Below are 15,063 nucleotides of genomic sequence, written 5' to 3' on the forward strand. Positions count from 1 at the left end.
TCGATTAATACTTTTACGTATAGTAGGCGGTTGGTGACTTTTTCTCCCGAGCAGCAGCAACGCCGCTCTCTCGCCCACGACACCTGAATCATCGCGGTGGGCCCAACCGGACATGCTCGCCCATTGATCCTTGTACCTAGTCTAGCAACTTCTTGTCCTGTGTGGGTGCGCACCGCTTCAGCAGTGTCCATACTGCCTGAATTATTGTCGTCGACACTTTGCCATCTCTCCAACTTCCCCAAACATTCAATTGTTCGAAAGACACGCCGACACTGGGCTGTCTGCGTCTGCGACCCAGCTCTCATCCAACCTCGACGCCGCCCAATTCGACCGCACCTCTTTCTCGAGTGAAGGCTGTCTTCCAAAGACTCCGGTGGTCTATTCCGTACACTGGACTGCATCTTGCGCAGGCGACATATGGGACGCCTTCTGCGACTCACTCCAGCGAGGTCCCATTGGCGCATTTACATGCTGGCCCCAAGACAGTCTGTTGCTGTGAGGTAGGAAACAGACTGCTGGACTCCGCGACGGCCGTCGACCGTCCACTGCGACACGGCAATGCCTCGCTTTGCGTTCCCGATACCGGGCCGCAGCAAGAAGCAAACACAACCCCCGCCCAACGAGCCTATGAGCAAAGCCCACAGAGTACTTGGATCGCCACAGCTCAGCCTCGACTCGAACAGCCAGCCATGGGACGCCAGGTCGAATTCGGGACTCAGCGTCTCGCTGTCGGAAGCAACGACAGCGCAGACATACGGTTCAGCACGGGGTCGACCGCGACAACATAACCGGGAGCGAGATTGGTCGAACGAGTCCGATATACTACCGCACAACGGCCTGGCGGAAGGGTACGAGGATGCTTACTCGGATTACACGGGCAATCTGCGAAACCAGCCCTCTTCGTCCACCATACGCTCCTGGTACGATCGAACGAAGCAGCCGCTGGCCGTCTCCCAGCAGACATCAGCGTCGGCCATGGCCAAGGGTCTCCCCTCCAAGGCGCAACGATTATTGGATATGGACAACAACCACGGTAGCTTGGCGACCAAATCGAAGAAGAAACCCGCCGACCTTGATCTCTCGCTCGCGGTACCGGGTGGCAGAGGCAAGACACAGCGTTTCCAACCGTCGGGAGGCCCTGCAGGGGCATACGTAGCACGATCACCTTCTTTGCTGTCGCCCTTGACACCCGGGGGAACCAAGCCACGACGAAGGATTCAGAAGAGGCACACCAGCGAAGATTTACGGCAGGATCATGGCAGCCACCGTCAACCAGGGACCAACGAAGGCCACATGCCTGGCGCCGACCGGCTAGATGAGCTACCGAGTCTGTACAAGCATTACGAGCAAATGTCATTTGCCCAGATCATGGATGGAAACCAGGAACCAGTAAAGGCTGCCGTCAGACCGATGCGACATGCGCTGTCTTCTCCGGACAGACTGGACGACGTGGATGAGCAGACAGCTTCGGCAGTTTTTCATCACCAATTGACGTACTCGCGAGACGATGTCAGCAGAGCACCGCGCGACAGTCATGGCACGACCACGAACACCCACTCCACGCATAGCAGCTTGTCTACGCAGCGCACACACCCGACGCAGCTTGGGTATCCATCGCAATGGAATCACCCCATCCAAATCGTGCACGCACCGACGCCAACCAAGGCCGAGCACTCTCCCATTGACTGCGGAGAAAGTGTGTCAAGTCGGCACACGAGGACGTCAAAGGCCTCGAGGCGGACAGAAAAGAGCATGCGGGATGCCGATCTGCAAGAGAAAAGTGTGCTGATGCTCTCCTCCGACTCGGAAGAAGACGAAGATGATCTGGACAGTGCGCAGTCGCCAAGAAACCTGGCTTCGTCGTCTTCCGTACATACGGCGCCCTCCTTGACGGGGAGTGGACAAACGGGAACCGACGACTTGGAGGCTGATGATGCGCTCTACCCAGGCGGATTGCAGCCGGAACCTATAAGAAAACGCGTGAGTAGAGCACCAGCCGGATTCCTCACGATTCCCACCCAGCCCTTGAATAAGTCGCCTTCACCCCCCATGTCAACACCATCGACGGGCAATCCGAGAATGAGTTGGGCCGAGCCGCTCAGTCTAGCTACTTCCAACTCCACGGCGTCGCTTTCGACCACGGCCTCGAGTGGCGGCACTGCTATGGTACAGGAAGCTCGGGCCGTGACTCTGGTGCCAGCACAAGGGCCAGAGCCCGAATCCGACGAGGAGGCGGCAGAGTCTGACCTGGAGTACGACCGTCCGCAACACGTGATGCGCGACCCAATGCTCCCGAGCAAGACATTCGAGGCACAACCTCTGAGTCCCTCGTCCATGGAGTTTTACATACAGTCTCCCACGTCGGGCGACTCCGATGAGCACTTTATGGGGTTGACGCGCCAGGAACAGATGCTCATCCAGGCACTGCGGCACAGACGGGAAACGATGCGCCAGCTACAGGAGGCCGGCGGCGCCACGGAGGACAGCTCGCGCGCACACTGGCGGCAATCAAGCAAAGGGCACCGGTCAAACACATCCGAGGTCACCATTACAGAGTCTACATTGAACTTTGACTTTCCCGCACCACCTAGCCACAAGGACAGTGGGTTGGCCGGCATCATGAACAGGATACAGCAGGATCCGACGGAAGATCAGCCCAAGGGCGGGAGCAGAGGGGCTTCAAGCGGCGGGGATGCTCACTCGAACTCGCGCTCAACAGACGGTACGGGCTTTGCCTTGTCACCGCCGCCGCCATCTTCTCGGCGCTCTGCAACTTCTCGGCGCTCTGCAACTTCTCGGCGCTCTGCAACAAACCTGGCCAGCAACATCGCATCGGGACACGAGGACACCTCCAGTCTAGACGTTGGGACTATGCTCGAGGCAAGAACCTACAAATCCGAGGAGTTCCTCAAGGCTCGCGCCTATACGGGCCAAAACCCGCAGCCTTCACGGGATAACTTCCGCCGCCAGCGTTTGCCTGCGGATCGAAGACGCACGGCCAAGGAACAGCTTGATTCGCCCACCACATCTGCGGATCGCCGACCTGCTGTGGCCGATGAGAAACTCCCTTCGTCGCAGCGTGTCCAACCCGACCAAGGCGCCGATGTGCCCCGTCCCGATAGCCCCATCTCGGCAGATGCGTTCCCCTCTGTCCCGGGACGGCGCAGGACATTGAATAGTCAGAGTGTCCGGCTGAGCGCGTTCGGACCTCCTGCGCCCGCCAACGGCGAGCTGGGCTGGTGGGGAGACGAAGACTGATGCTGCTTCCCATGCGACTACAAAGTCGTGTTTCTCTTGTATATATTCTATTTCTTTTTCCCATACGGCTGCGTTCTCGGGGAAGACATTAATACCAGGGTGGCAGGGGCAGTTCTTGGCCACAAGGCCCCAGGAGTTCCCTTTTGTTTACATACACACTTACTTCTACATCAGCGTCGAATTACAGGGCCACATGTTTGCTTTGGGCCGGGCATGGGGAGGGTTGGGACAGTTCCCACTGGCGGGACATGATATTTACTATTTAATCCACGTACCATGTACTAGGTGTAATCGATCATGCAGAATGAACTGGATGATCAGTTGATACCACGCGCAGTCATGTGCTTCCAATTCATCCCCCCTCTGCCAATGTCGGGACCTAACTTGTAATTCCGCTCCCCCAAGTCATGAACGCATGCCGTCGTAAACAATGTGCTACACCAAGCCCCCCCCCCTATCATTCGTACGTCGAGCCCTCGGGGGGTTGTTGGAGCTTCTTGTTCGCCGGGGCCGCCATGTACCGCCTCAGCTCGATCAGGATCGTCTCCATGGTATTCTCCCGCTTCCACTGCGCCAGACAGGGCAGCATCTTGGGGTCGACGACGCCGTTACGCGGGTTCACGGCGGGGAGGTTGATCTGGGAGATGAACTGGATGGTGGGCGGCTGGTCGGGGTACGCGTCGCCGCAGTGCATCTTGAGAGAGTAGATGCGGTTCTCGTGGACGCTCTGGTGTACGGGTTAGCATGGACGGCCTAGGCAAGGGCAGGCGAGTAGACGTACGTGGGGGGGACCAAGGATCGTGCCGTTCCAGTTACTCATGAGGAGATCCTCAGAGTCCTCGAGACCGTAGCTGCATGCCTCCGCGCCGAGACCCTTCTCGCCCTTCTCGAGCTCCTCCAAGAGGCGAAAGTTGCGGGGAATCTTGGCCATGGCGATGGTCTTGTTTGTGCTTGGGAATGGCGACTGTGATTACAGATCGTGACGGCGAAGGGACAACTGAAAGCGAGCGGATGAGTGTTTCGTGGTCTGCTGAGTCCCCTCGTGAGGTGGGCGCTATACACTGATGGCGGGGCAGTGGACGAGCAGCTCTGGAATTACTCGCGTGGCTCATCAGCTCCAGCTCCAGTGCTCAACCCAGTCGTGTGACGTGCAAGAGCTGGGGCGGCTAAGCCTCGGCTATGCCCGAGCTCCTTGCAGCTTCCCCCGGATGGACGAACCTGCGTCATCTCCAAATCCCTTGTTGTATACTCTGCATCGTGCGACACGCTTGCGCTGCCGCCTAATTCTCCCATCTTGAAGGTTCACTCGAGACGCCAGACTCTTTAGCCAAGAGAGTGACGGGGACAAGTCGAGATGGCGTCTGCATTGACGCGCGCAAACCTCCGGGCACCGCTTACCCGACCGCAAGCAAGCAGCCTGCTGGTCTCGAGTCGGTTGTTCAGTATATCGTCAAACTCGAGTCTACCCTCCAACAGCTCGTCATCAGCCTCCAACTTTGGCATTGGCTCCGGGCCTCTACCGACATACTTCCAGAAACCTCGTCTGCCCGCTAACACCATCGTCCGATTCGTCCCGCAACAAACAGCATGGATCGTCGAGCGCATGGGCAAGTTCAACCGCATCCTGGACCCGGGTCTGTCGGTCCTGGTGCCGTTCATCGATCGCATCGCCTATGTGAAGAGCTTGAAGGAGGCGGCGATTGAGATCCCGAAGCAGAGCGCCATCACGGCAGACAATGTCACCCTGGAGCTCGACGGTGTGCTGTTCACGCGGGTCTTTGACGCGTACAAGGCAAGGTAGGCGCTCAATTTGTTTCACAAGGACTGAGAATATGTTGCTGATCAGAGTAGCTATGGCGTGGAGGACGCCGAGTACGCCATTTCCCAACTCGCACAGACTACGATGCGCTCCGAAATCGGCCAGCTCACACTCGACCACGTCCTTAAGGAGCGTGCCGCGCTCAACACCAACATCACTGCTGCCATCAATGATGCTGCCGAGGCGTGGGGCGTCACTTGCCTCCGCTACGAGATCCGCGATATCCACGCGCCCGCCGCCGTCGTCGAGGCCATGCACCGCCAAGTCACCGCCGAGCGATCGAAGCGTGCCGAGATTCTGGACTCGGAGGGTCAACGGCAGAGTGCAATCAACATCGCCGAGGGTAAAAAGCAGAGTGTGATCCTGGCGTCCGAGGCGTTGAGGGCCGAGAGGATCAACACGGCCGACGGTGAGGCCGAGGCGATCCGGCTCAAGGCCATGGCCACGGCGCAAGGTATCGAGGCGGTGGCCAAGAGCATCACGGACGGAAAGGCGGGCGCCCAGAGCGCCATGAGCTTGAACGTCGCGGAGAAGTACGTCGACGCATTCGGCAAGCTGGCCAAGGAGGGCACGGCGGTTGTCGTCCCCGGGAATGTTGGCGACATTGGTGGGATGATTGCCTCGGGGCTTAGTGTCTATGGCAAGGTGAATGAAGCACAGGCCAAGGCGCTGGCAAGGAGGGCCATTGAGCCCAACAGTGAGGAGAGCAACGAGGCGACTAAGGGGGAGGCCTCAGTGGAGATCCACAAGAAACAGATGAAGGACACTGTCCTGGAGGGTTTCAATGAGACCGCCGGTAGTCGGTAGTCATGTTTGAGGGAACGAAAAAGTTTGCCGGGCGGCACGGCGTTTAACCATGTATCAATAGGGGGGGTCATCACTTCTCGTTCTCCGTCTACAGGAAGCTCAGCTCGGGCGCACGAGGCACGTCACTTGTCTTTATTGTACATATCAATACCAAGCTAACACCTCAGCTATGCGTGCAGATGTCTTTGTGAATTGCAGGAATAGTGAGCCAGCTGCCCATCGAACATGGCTTTCTGAAATGTACAGTGGCTCCGACATTCGACCCCTGAGTCAGATACGGAACGTTTCTTTGATCAGTGTACCGACGACTTCCTCGCATGCAAAGACCACTTTGAGCTGCTCGCCTTTCTTCGCGTTCAGCGAGACGACTATCTCCTTACCGCCACTCAACTTCTTCGTGCTTCCTCGCCAGAACCAGACCAGTCGTCCATTCTCACCCTCAATGACGAGCGTTGTCCACGGCCGTGCCTTTTTCCACTGTGGCATTTCCTCATTGTCGTATGAGATCAAGATCCTCGCTATCCAAGTGCTATCGCCCTCTCGCCCTCCAGGTGGTCTTGACACAACGTCGAGCTTGAGATTCAACAGCGGGAAGCAGGCCACAGCGCGGAGCACCTGCTGGCCAAAAGGTGGATTGCGGCTCAACAGCCTCTCAATGTGGAAAAAGTCCATCCCTGACAGTTGGCGGATGTTCCGCACGCCTGCCTTGGCCAGCTTCTCAGCGCGAGCAGGACCGATGCCCTCGACCTGGAGCAAGTCCTGGCCGTTGCCCTCCCAGACACCCGCCTTGATGCTCCGCAGAACGTCCAGTCCCGTGGTCACACCACGACCATCCATTCTCTGGCCGAGAATGTCGACGAGGCACCGCAGGCACTTTTCGAGGATGTTGTAGATCCGACCTCTCTCTCCGTGGAGTTCCTTCCTGGCCGCGGCGCTGAGCTTGCTGGGCCAGCCATCGTTCATGAGATCAATCTGTACCAGGAGAAACACCTTGTGCCATGGCTGCGAGACGGCTTCGCGGATGAGGTACGGGATGGGCTTGGTCTCGTTGATTGTTCTGAAGAAGGCCTTCTCGGCAGCGTGGATTGGGAAGGACCGAAACTCGGTGGCTTGGGAGGCTGTCTGAAGGATAGCCCGGCGATCTGGTGAGCCAGGGATGGCGGAGAGGATGGAGAAGGTCGGGGTAGAAAGCTTGTAGCGCAGCTGGAGAGACGCAGGGTCTGGCGGTGCTGGTGGGTGCTGAAGTTTGGGCTTTGGTCGAGGTGGTGGCAGCATAGTCGACGGGATGAGGTCGGGCATGGTATCGAACGGATTTGAAGCTCAGTACTAACCACGGCTTCAACGTAAATGCTGCGGTGCCTCTATGAAGGCATGATTCGAAAATGCAGTAGGATGGTCTCGCGGTGTCCTGCCGGTTCGGTGCTCAGGTGCTCTTTCCGTACTTGCCTTTGCTACCTTCAATGGCAGGTACGAGATCACACCCATATCTTGCAACCTTTGATGTCGCCGCAACTATTTTCTAAACCACCTTCGTACTTGAATTGGCACTTTCCAAGAGACTTTGACAATAGGTATTTTGAAGCTGCAACGGACTCGTGGCATCGGGGAGGCTGACCAAAGTCAGCAGATCCCTTTGTTCTTCAAGCTCTTCCACGTTGTTGGGCAGTAGCGGTGGCTTACATCTTCTCAAGATCCGATTTGGGAAGGAACGCAGCGCCTGGTGTCCATGCCCACGTGCAACTGTACTTCCATGTTCAGACGACGGGTGCGAGGATACTTCCATGTGCCTCTATACTGGCGGAAAGTTGTGCTTTAAAATTGCATACCATATTATAGGCTCGATTCATCTATCTCAGAAAAACATCTAGCCGTTGTTGCCTGTCGCGACACCCCAAAAGTAAGCGCACCAACTACCAAGAACCAGCGCGATCAGGACACCGAAGCAGATCAGCGATGTCCTCATGTTCTTGGCCTTGTTGACCCCGAAGAAGAGCTCCCTGCGCTCATTGAGCTCCGCGCCACGGGCAATGCGCTTCGAGCGACTCCATTGCAAATGTCGCAAGTCAATTGACTTCCAAGAGATCAGGGTGAGACCCAGCGAGACGACCACAGAGCATCCCGCGAGAATGACATAGACAATGGTCACCTTGTCATACGAGTTGTTGTCGGCATCCTGGATTCTACCTGTGACCACGCGAACGATGATGTTCATGCTAGCCTCGTCAGTTGAGATCACGCCTCTCATGTCCGTTTCACTCACGCGTTGTTCATGGTAATCTTGACGGCATAGGCCGAACCGAATACCGTGCTGTCCCACATGGAAGTGCGGGTGCTGTCGATGATGGTCGTAGGTCCAAAGCAGTACGAGAAGGCAAAGATGCCAAAGGAGGCGGCTGTGCCCTTCACGTTGTCGCTGAAACAGACCAAAAGCATGGACGCGAAAACGCCGACGCCGCAGAAGAACACTGCAGAATGTGAGCAAGTCGAAGGATGAAGGTTCTGATCACGATTTAACTTACAGGCTGAGATGCGTTGCCCGAAAAGGTCAAGGAACACGCCCAACAGAGGAACCACAAAGAAGCCAGCATACTGGAGGACGGCGCTGTACCATCCTGCGGTGATGGAGCTGGTTTTGAATCTTTGCTCGGCAAGCTCGGTTGCGTTCTGCAGAAAGACGACGGCCGTGCTGGTCTGGAACAGAGAAAAGGCCATGACGGTCCAGAATGACCAGGGAAGTTGCAAGACCTTCTTGAAGTGAAGCTTCTTGCTCTTCTCCTGGAGCTTCTCGCCCGTTGCAGGGTCATCTATACCGTGGTACTTGCGGTTGGCAAGCCTGGTGAACCAGTAGAACACACCCGTCATGACGTTGGTGAAGATATTCATGAACACGGCGACCCAGAAGACCCAGGCGAAGTCACCTGTTCTCTCGGCAATAATGTTGGCGGACGCCTTGCCGGCAAACGCGCCAATCTTCCCGATGCCGAGCTCGAACCCCAGCGTGGAGGCAAAGCCGTTGTTGGGGGCAAACCAAGACGAGAAGACCTTGTACTGGGCAACCTGCGTGGCAATATCGCCCAAAGCGCTGATGACGCGCCCACCAATCATGAATTTGTAGCTGCGTGTCTGGGCAGCAGCAGCGACGAGGATGGAGCCGACTGAGTAGATGGCGTTGCCATACAACATGGCCCCTGGTATCATGTCAGTTGACTGCGCTTCGGCCAACGAGAGAACTTCAAGACTGACCTGCTCCGCCAATCCTATCGGTGACGACGCCGCTCAGCATCATCAGCGCCGTGACCATAAAGTCCTCACTCGCCTCGAGGATCGAGAACTGGGTGTTGTTGATGTTCAACTCCTTCTTCATGGTGCTTTTCATGGCACCAGTGACACCGGAGCTCCATTTTGAGCCGAAGCCGATGCAGGTCACGAGCACCACAGACGCGAGTTTCCACGACAGGGGGACAGGTTGCGTCGCGCGCTGGCTGGACGTGTCCGACTGGGATGAATCGACCTCAGCCACAGCAGTGTTCTTGTGGCCTGCCTCGACGTGCGTCTCTTTGTTCGCCTCGGCATCAGCCGGCACGAACACTGGATCCTGGGCCATTCTAGGGTAGCGCGGCTAGTTGGGGAGAAGAAGGAAGGTGTGGGAGACAGAGGAGAATGCCTAGGCGTCCTCAATGGTTCCGACCCGGGGAAGCGCCCTTCTTTATTTTTTCCAAGGACCCGGCATCGCAGCACCGACAGATTGATAAGATTCGGAGGGCCCATCTGACGGTGGGTCTTATCAGATCGATAAGATGGACACAACATTCGACATGGCGTGACAGCGGTACCGAATCGGCCAGTCACAACGCTCGAGGGGAGCCGAGACTCCTGTCCGATGACGGGCGAGTTTCTTTTTTCCCCGATGATGGCCTGTTTCTTGCGTTGGGAAGACTCCATCGCCGCTAGCATGAGCGGGAATGGGTCAAAAAGGGGGACGCGGCGCCCCGAAAAAAACCTCGCGTCGAAATTTTTCACAGTGAAAAATCCGGTAGACGCAACAACCCTGTCATTTGCGGGAGCTGTCAGGCGCAGGGTCCACGCATGCATACGTACGTAGCTGGGGCAGCAATCGTGGCTTGGGAACTTTTTCACACGAGCTGTGTTCGATAGTACGTAATGTTGGCGAATTTAGAGTTAATCCAGGCTCATGTGTCAAACTTGGGCGTCGTCACGTCGTGTGCGCCCCCGTCTGGGGCTCTGCGTCGGCCACAGCATACGACATCAGGTTTGCCGCCCGGCTGCATCATTCGGAACGACCAGCTTTGCAACCTATAGACGTCTGCGGCAATCCACTGAAGCCACAGCGTGGTCACGGTCGGTAGCCAGAACTCGCACGCAACCTGCCTGAGGATCTCCAACCCCGTTGCCCATGCCCGTCGTCCACTGTCTCTGTCTCCCGTCAAGAGGTGTGCGTGAGCTAGTGACAGATGTATCACGGCAGTCGCGAAACTAGTGAGGGTGTGCATGTCGGAAACCCTCCGGAGAAGAGCCTGCCAGCACGCAACAGCTTCTTCAGGCGTGCCACTCACATGGGTCATCCGAGCAGAAGCTACAAGCCGACGTATATGGAGCTGTTGATCGTGGATATCGTCGAGTTCCTTGGGTTCGGTGCTCGAGAGCTCCTCCAGCATGCAGCCTGCGGTTTCCATCCGACCCAGGCCGATGTTGGCCTCGACGCCGGCGAGAAGTAATCTCGCAAACCAGCGTCGGGACCGGTCCGGTGGAGCAGTCTGGTCCATCTCGGCCTGCAAAAGATCAATCGCCTTGTCGTACTCTTTCATCTCACAGTAGACGTCTGCCAACCTCCCCACAAGCAGCCGCCGTGTGTTTGACCGCAGTGGCTTCGCGCTGCCCAGTGACAAGAACTGGTTCAGGGACTCGCGAGCGGCTGGGAAGTCTCCAATGGACTGGAAGTATCGCGCTGCTGTACTCTGCAGCCGGAATGTCACTTCTGTGTCGAGGCTGGACTGTGGTTGCTGGGCTTCCCACTTGTATATCCACGACGCAACATCCTTGTCGTATAGCTTGATCTTGGTTTCGACGAGCGACACGTGGAGTCGCCCAAGAAGACCATGATCACGCCGCGTGACTGGTTTGGGTCCTTTCCAGTTGAAGTCGCGAATTATGGATTCAGACTTGACGAATTCGCCGTCGATGCGTAGCAGTGTGCTTTGGAACAGGACCACGGACGCGTGTAGATGGTACGGCATTGATTTTCGCAGCAGTGATTTGGCCAAGGCAACAGACGACTGACGGATCGGGACAGAGTCCCGCTCGGCAAAGTAGAGGACGGCCTCGGCGGCGTGGCTGCGAAGAGAGACGGGCACCTTGTGGGTGGTGATCGCTCTCTCTACCACTGGCCACATCAAGGTTTTCAAAGGGACAGACCTAGAACGCGTCAGTGTCGCTACTTACGTTTGTGGGCAGACAAGGCAAGTCGTACCATTCCAGGTTGCCTTCGAGACAAGGTGGGCAAATGTAGCATAATAGTTTTTGGGCCATCTTGCCGAGATGCTCGACTGTAGCCGGGACAAGTGCGTCTTCGAGTCTCGACTTGGCCTCGGCGGTCAGTGAGAAAAGCAAAACGCCATCTTTAGTGGTCTTGTTCTCTATGTCAGGGCTTGACTGCGCGGGCGATAGGTTCTCGTCATCGGATGCCAAGTTCAGAAGTTCTGCTGGGAGTCCAAAGTCGAGCGCACTGGTATCTTCCATTTCCCCGTCATCATTCCAACGTTTTTGTGGTTTCTGAAGACGGTTGAAGATCACGTCTGGGATGTCTGCCCCGCCGAGTGCGTGCAGGAGGAGCAGCAGGAGATCTGAAGCAGGTAACACCTGTGGATAGTCCACGACGAGGTTATAATACGACAATGGTGAGGATGTATCTGGATCGAGAATGTCAGTCAAGTGGGACATTAATTTGTCTGGTTTCAGCGTTGTCACCTTTGAGCTCTCGTACAATGAGTTCCTGGATCTTTTTTGTGTATTTCTCGCCATTGGGCGGTCTGGCTGATTCCAATTGGCGAAGGATGTCAGCGTCATCAACTTGCAGATACCTCTCATAGCTAGCAGATTGTCAGCGTCCGGATGAGATGCGCAACCGGATCTGGCTTACGTGGAATAGGGAATACTCAAGGGCAGCCACAGGATGGACCCCAGACTCCCAAGCTTCCTGGCAATTTTGATGTACTTCCTACCAGCATTGCGCAATTCGGTATACCTACACTGTCCTTTCAATATGTTGGCGATGTGAGGGGGTATGGAAGTTTCGTGTTCCAGAATTGATTCGAGAAAAATCACAACGCAAGCCATGCGACGCTGGAGGTCTTGCAGTCCACTGTTTTGATTCTTCACTGTCCAGAAGCTATCCATGCCCCCTTGTAAACACTGGCCTAGACCTTCCGCCGGCGTCACAGTCGATTTCTTGAGCGACAAAGCTTTAGAAGTCCTATCAATGTTCGAAGTGACTTTGTATTGTATTTTGCGTGAAAGGCCTTTTGACTGTGCCAAAAGGATCCGTATGTCGTTCAGATGAGCGTCCAGGGTAGCCGCCAGCTCAAGGGCACGGCTCTCGTTTGGGTGGTGCGCGAGCGTGTGGATCGTGCTGCAGAGGCAGACAGCCATTGTCGGTGGATGCTGACGCGCAATTGATCATAATCTTGGAAATGTGAGAACAAGGATCTGATTCTTGATCCCGGGAATAGTCGCGCATGCGGCGTGATTTCATCGAGGCGAGCCTGGTGCGGATTGACGGAGTCGGAGGTGCGCAGTTTTTATCTGATCTTGGTGGATCTTGTTCCTCGCTGGCATTATTATGGGTCTTTCGGCGGCCGAATTATCTGATCCGGAGGAACTCTTTGCTCATTCGAATTCAATAACAATTTCACAATGTGTCAATGACACAAACCGCAACGACACCCAGGATCACCAACAGCTCGAGCTTGTACGCAGCGCCCATGGCACTTTGCACATCGATCAATTGGGAGATCTTATTCCAGTAGCGGGTGGCGTGTTGCAACTGCCGCGAATCGTGACTTGAAAGGCAGTCTCGACTCTCACCTCTCCTCACTGCCACAAATGCGAGCAAGGTACACGGCAGGGAGCCCGTAATTCCACATCACATGTACCCCAGATCAGGTGTTTGAATTCTTGCAGACTGTAGCTGTTGTACAAGCCCTTGGACCGGCTACAGTCGAGGTCACTTCAATACAAGTACTACTTACTTATCCCTCTCGAGCAAGCTGCGATAGTCATGGTTGCACTCAGTGCTCCTGTGCATAAGAGAAGTGCTCGAGGCACATGTCCGCCCGAACCTGCCAAATTTGCACGCAGAAGCATCTCATGATTCAATGTGTAAGGTACTAAGGTGGTGACGTGCCCAGCAGCTGCCCGCTCGTGACTTCTCAGGCTGCTTGTGTACAATGGCAGGAAGGAGGCGCCTTCCTGTTGTTGTCGTCTACAAGTGTTTTATTTACCAAACACTGCCCATCTCGCCCACGAAGATGACTCTGTCCTTTCACCAAACTCTGACACTCATCTTTTACCTAGTATCTTGCTCATTACAACCATTACTATCAATCAATTATTCCTAATCGGCCACCCGTCCAGCAACAACATCATCATGACCACCCCCTCAACCTCTTGCTGCTGCTGCCACATTGTTCCTCCACACCTTCTCCGGGCCATTGCCAATTCGGAAGAGGTCTCCGAGACAACTAGACAAGCTGCAAAGGCCTCTCTCGAATCGCGTGACAAGTACTCCTCCAAGCGCAAAGAGCTTTTTGATCGACTCACTCGCCCCCGTGGCTACAGGACGCCGCAGGGGTCACCGTCCGCCTCCCGCCGCAGAAGCATCATTCCCGATACGCTCCTTCGACATCTTGCCCACTCCTCCCACCTTGATGATGAAGGACGCGCTCGTGCGAAGCGCGACCTCGACCACCTCACACAGGTCTTGCAGGGTGTTGGCACTGCCCATACGTCCGAGCAGGTGCCACTCGCAGATGGCCAAAAGAACGAGGTCAAGGACCGTGCATCTCGTGCTGTTTACGACGCCGAGAACAATTTCGATGAGTATGAACTCCCCGGGAAGCTCGTCCGCTCCGAGGGCGAGCCCAACACTGGGGATGAGGCTGTCGACGAGGCGTACAAAAACATCGGCACCGTACTCGACTTATACAAAGAGCATTTCAATTGGATGTCCATCGACAATGAAAGCGCGGATGTGATCAGCACCGTTCACTTTGGCGAAAATTATGAAAATGCTTGTAAGTGAAATCCTGCTGGACGTTCTTCTCAAGTTGGCAAAGCTCACCACTCTAGTCTGGGACCCCGAGCGCAGGCAGATGGTCTTTGGCGATGGTGACGAGTTCCTGAACAATTTCACCGGATGTATCGATGTCATCGGGCACGAGCTGACCCACGCCGTCACCGAGCATACGGCACCCCTGAATTACTGGGGCATGTCAGGTGCTCTCAACGAGCATATATCCGATGTGTTTGGCATCATGGTGAAGCAGAAAGTCCAGAACGAGACAGCTGCTGACGCAGATTGGCTGATCGGAGAGGACTGTATCATGCCCGGCGCCAAGGGTACAGCGCTCAGGAGCATGAAGGCACCAGGAACGGCATACAATGACGCACGATTTGTAAGTGGCCAAGTTTGGAGAGAAGCAACTGATGATGCTAACGCTGCCTGTCACAGGGAAAAGATCCACAAGTCGGACACATGAAGTCCTGGTACATCATGGCCGATGACAACGGTGGCGTTCACATCTTCTCGGGCATTCCAAACAAAGCATTCCAGCTGGCGGCTGTCTCCTTGGGGGGGTACTCATGGGAGAAGGCCGGTCAGATCTGGTGGAAGACCATGAACAGCGGCCGGATCCCACCGAACTGCACCTTCAGGCAGTTCGCAGACGTGACCATTGAGGTAGCCGAGGATTTTGGGAGGGATGCGCCGGCCAAGGTGAAGAAGGCGTGGGCAGCCGTAGGCGTGATGGACAAGGTGCGTCGGGCGCCAGGCAGGTGTACCGGCCTGTAAGGGGTCGAGTCGGCTCTTGAACCTATGATAGAAGTCTCCCTATAGAACCTACAATACATCACTTTTAGAAGAGCTTGAGTCCTCCAAAATACTG

The 15,063-nt window shown here is 55.9% G+C and overlaps 7 protein-coding genes across 7 annotated transcripts; 3 read left to right on the top strand and 4 right to left on the bottom strand.

Annotated features, from left to right (window-relative positions):
* Nucleotides 1-558: 558 nt before the first annotated feature.
* Nucleotides 559-3,258, top strand: F5Z01DRAFT_672141 (uncharacterized protein; the record flags this gene model as incomplete). The annotated part of the gene is made up of 1 exon (XM_046264778.1): nt 559-3,258. One exon carries the CDS (start codon nt 559-561, stop codon nt 3,256-3,258), a length of 2,700 nt encoding a protein of 899 aa, XP_046120839.1.
* A 215-nt stretch (nt 3,259-3,473) lies between these two features.
* Nucleotides 3,474-4,388, bottom strand: F5Z01DRAFT_720146 (ubiquitin-conjugating enzyme variant MMS2). Its single transcript, XM_046266572.1, has 2 exons — nt 4,040-4,388; nt 3,474-3,985 (listed from the first exon to the last, which is right to left on the bottom strand). Exons 1-2 carry the CDS (start codon nt 4,187-4,189, stop codon nt 3,716-3,718), a joined length of 420 nt encoding a protein of 139 aa, XP_046120840.1. The 5' UTR covers nt 4,190-4,388; the 3' UTR covers nt 3,474-3,715.
* A 224-nt stretch (nt 4,389-4,612) lies between these two features.
* Nucleotides 4,613-5,884, top strand: F5Z01DRAFT_617867 (stomatin family protein; the record flags this gene model as incomplete). Its single annotated transcript, XM_046261003.1, has 2 exons — nt 4,613-5,055; nt 5,110-5,884. 2 exons carry the CDS (start codon nt 4,613-4,615, stop codon nt 5,882-5,884), a joined length of 1,218 nt encoding a protein of 405 aa, XP_046120841.1.
* A 190-nt stretch (nt 5,885-6,074) lies between these two features.
* Nucleotides 6,075-7,662, bottom strand: F5Z01DRAFT_493466 (Sec63 domain-containing protein). Its single transcript, XM_046260204.1, has one exon. It carries the CDS (start codon nt 7,181-7,183, stop codon nt 6,155-6,157), a length of 1,029 nt encoding a protein of 342 aa, XP_046120842.1. The 5' UTR covers nt 7,184-7,662; the 3' UTR covers nt 6,075-6,154.
* On the bottom strand, nt 7,466-9,626 carry F5Z01DRAFT_493236 (major facilitator superfamily domain-containing protein). The gene is made up of 4 exons (XM_046260203.1): nt 9,128-9,626; nt 8,404-9,072; nt 8,145-8,349; nt 7,466-8,097 (listed from the first exon to the last, which is right to left on the bottom strand). Exons 1-4 carry the CDS (start codon nt 9,486-9,488, stop codon nt 7,749-7,751), a joined length of 1,584 nt encoding a protein of 527 aa, XP_046120843.1. The 5' UTR covers nt 9,489-9,626; the 3' UTR covers nt 7,466-7,748.
* Nucleotides 9,627-10,030: 404 nt separating this feature from the next.
* On the bottom strand, nt 10,031-12,737 carry F5Z01DRAFT_493234 (uncharacterized protein). The gene is made up of 4 exons (XM_046260202.1): nt 12,042-12,737; nt 11,870-11,991; nt 11,373-11,811; nt 10,031-11,317 (listed from the first exon to the last, which is right to left on the bottom strand). The coding sequence occupies exons 1-4, from the start codon at nt 12,548-12,550 to the stop codon at nt 10,075-10,077; spliced, it is 2,313 nt and encodes a 770-aa protein (XP_046120844.1). The 5' UTR covers nt 12,551-12,737; the 3' UTR covers nt 10,031-10,074.
* A 628-nt stretch (nt 12,738-13,365) lies between these two features.
* On the top strand, nt 13,366-15,029 carry F5Z01DRAFT_493474 (uncharacterized protein). The gene is made up of 3 exons (XM_046260205.1): nt 13,366-14,193; nt 14,249-14,574; nt 14,631-15,029. The coding sequence occupies exons 1-3, from the start codon at nt 13,548-13,550 to the stop codon at nt 14,967-14,969; spliced, it is 1,311 nt and encodes a 436-aa protein (XP_046120845.1). The 5' UTR covers nt 13,366-13,547; the 3' UTR covers nt 14,970-15,029.
* Nucleotides 15,030-15,063: the final 34 nt, after the last annotated feature.

Source organism: Emericellopsis atlantica, assembly GCF_019669845.1.
Source record: "Emericellopsis atlantica unplaced genomic scaffold F5Z01scaffold_6, whole genome shotgun sequence".
NCBI lineage: Eukaryota > Fungi > Ascomycota > Sordariomycetes > Hypocreales > Bionectriaceae > Emericellopsis > Emericellopsis atlantica.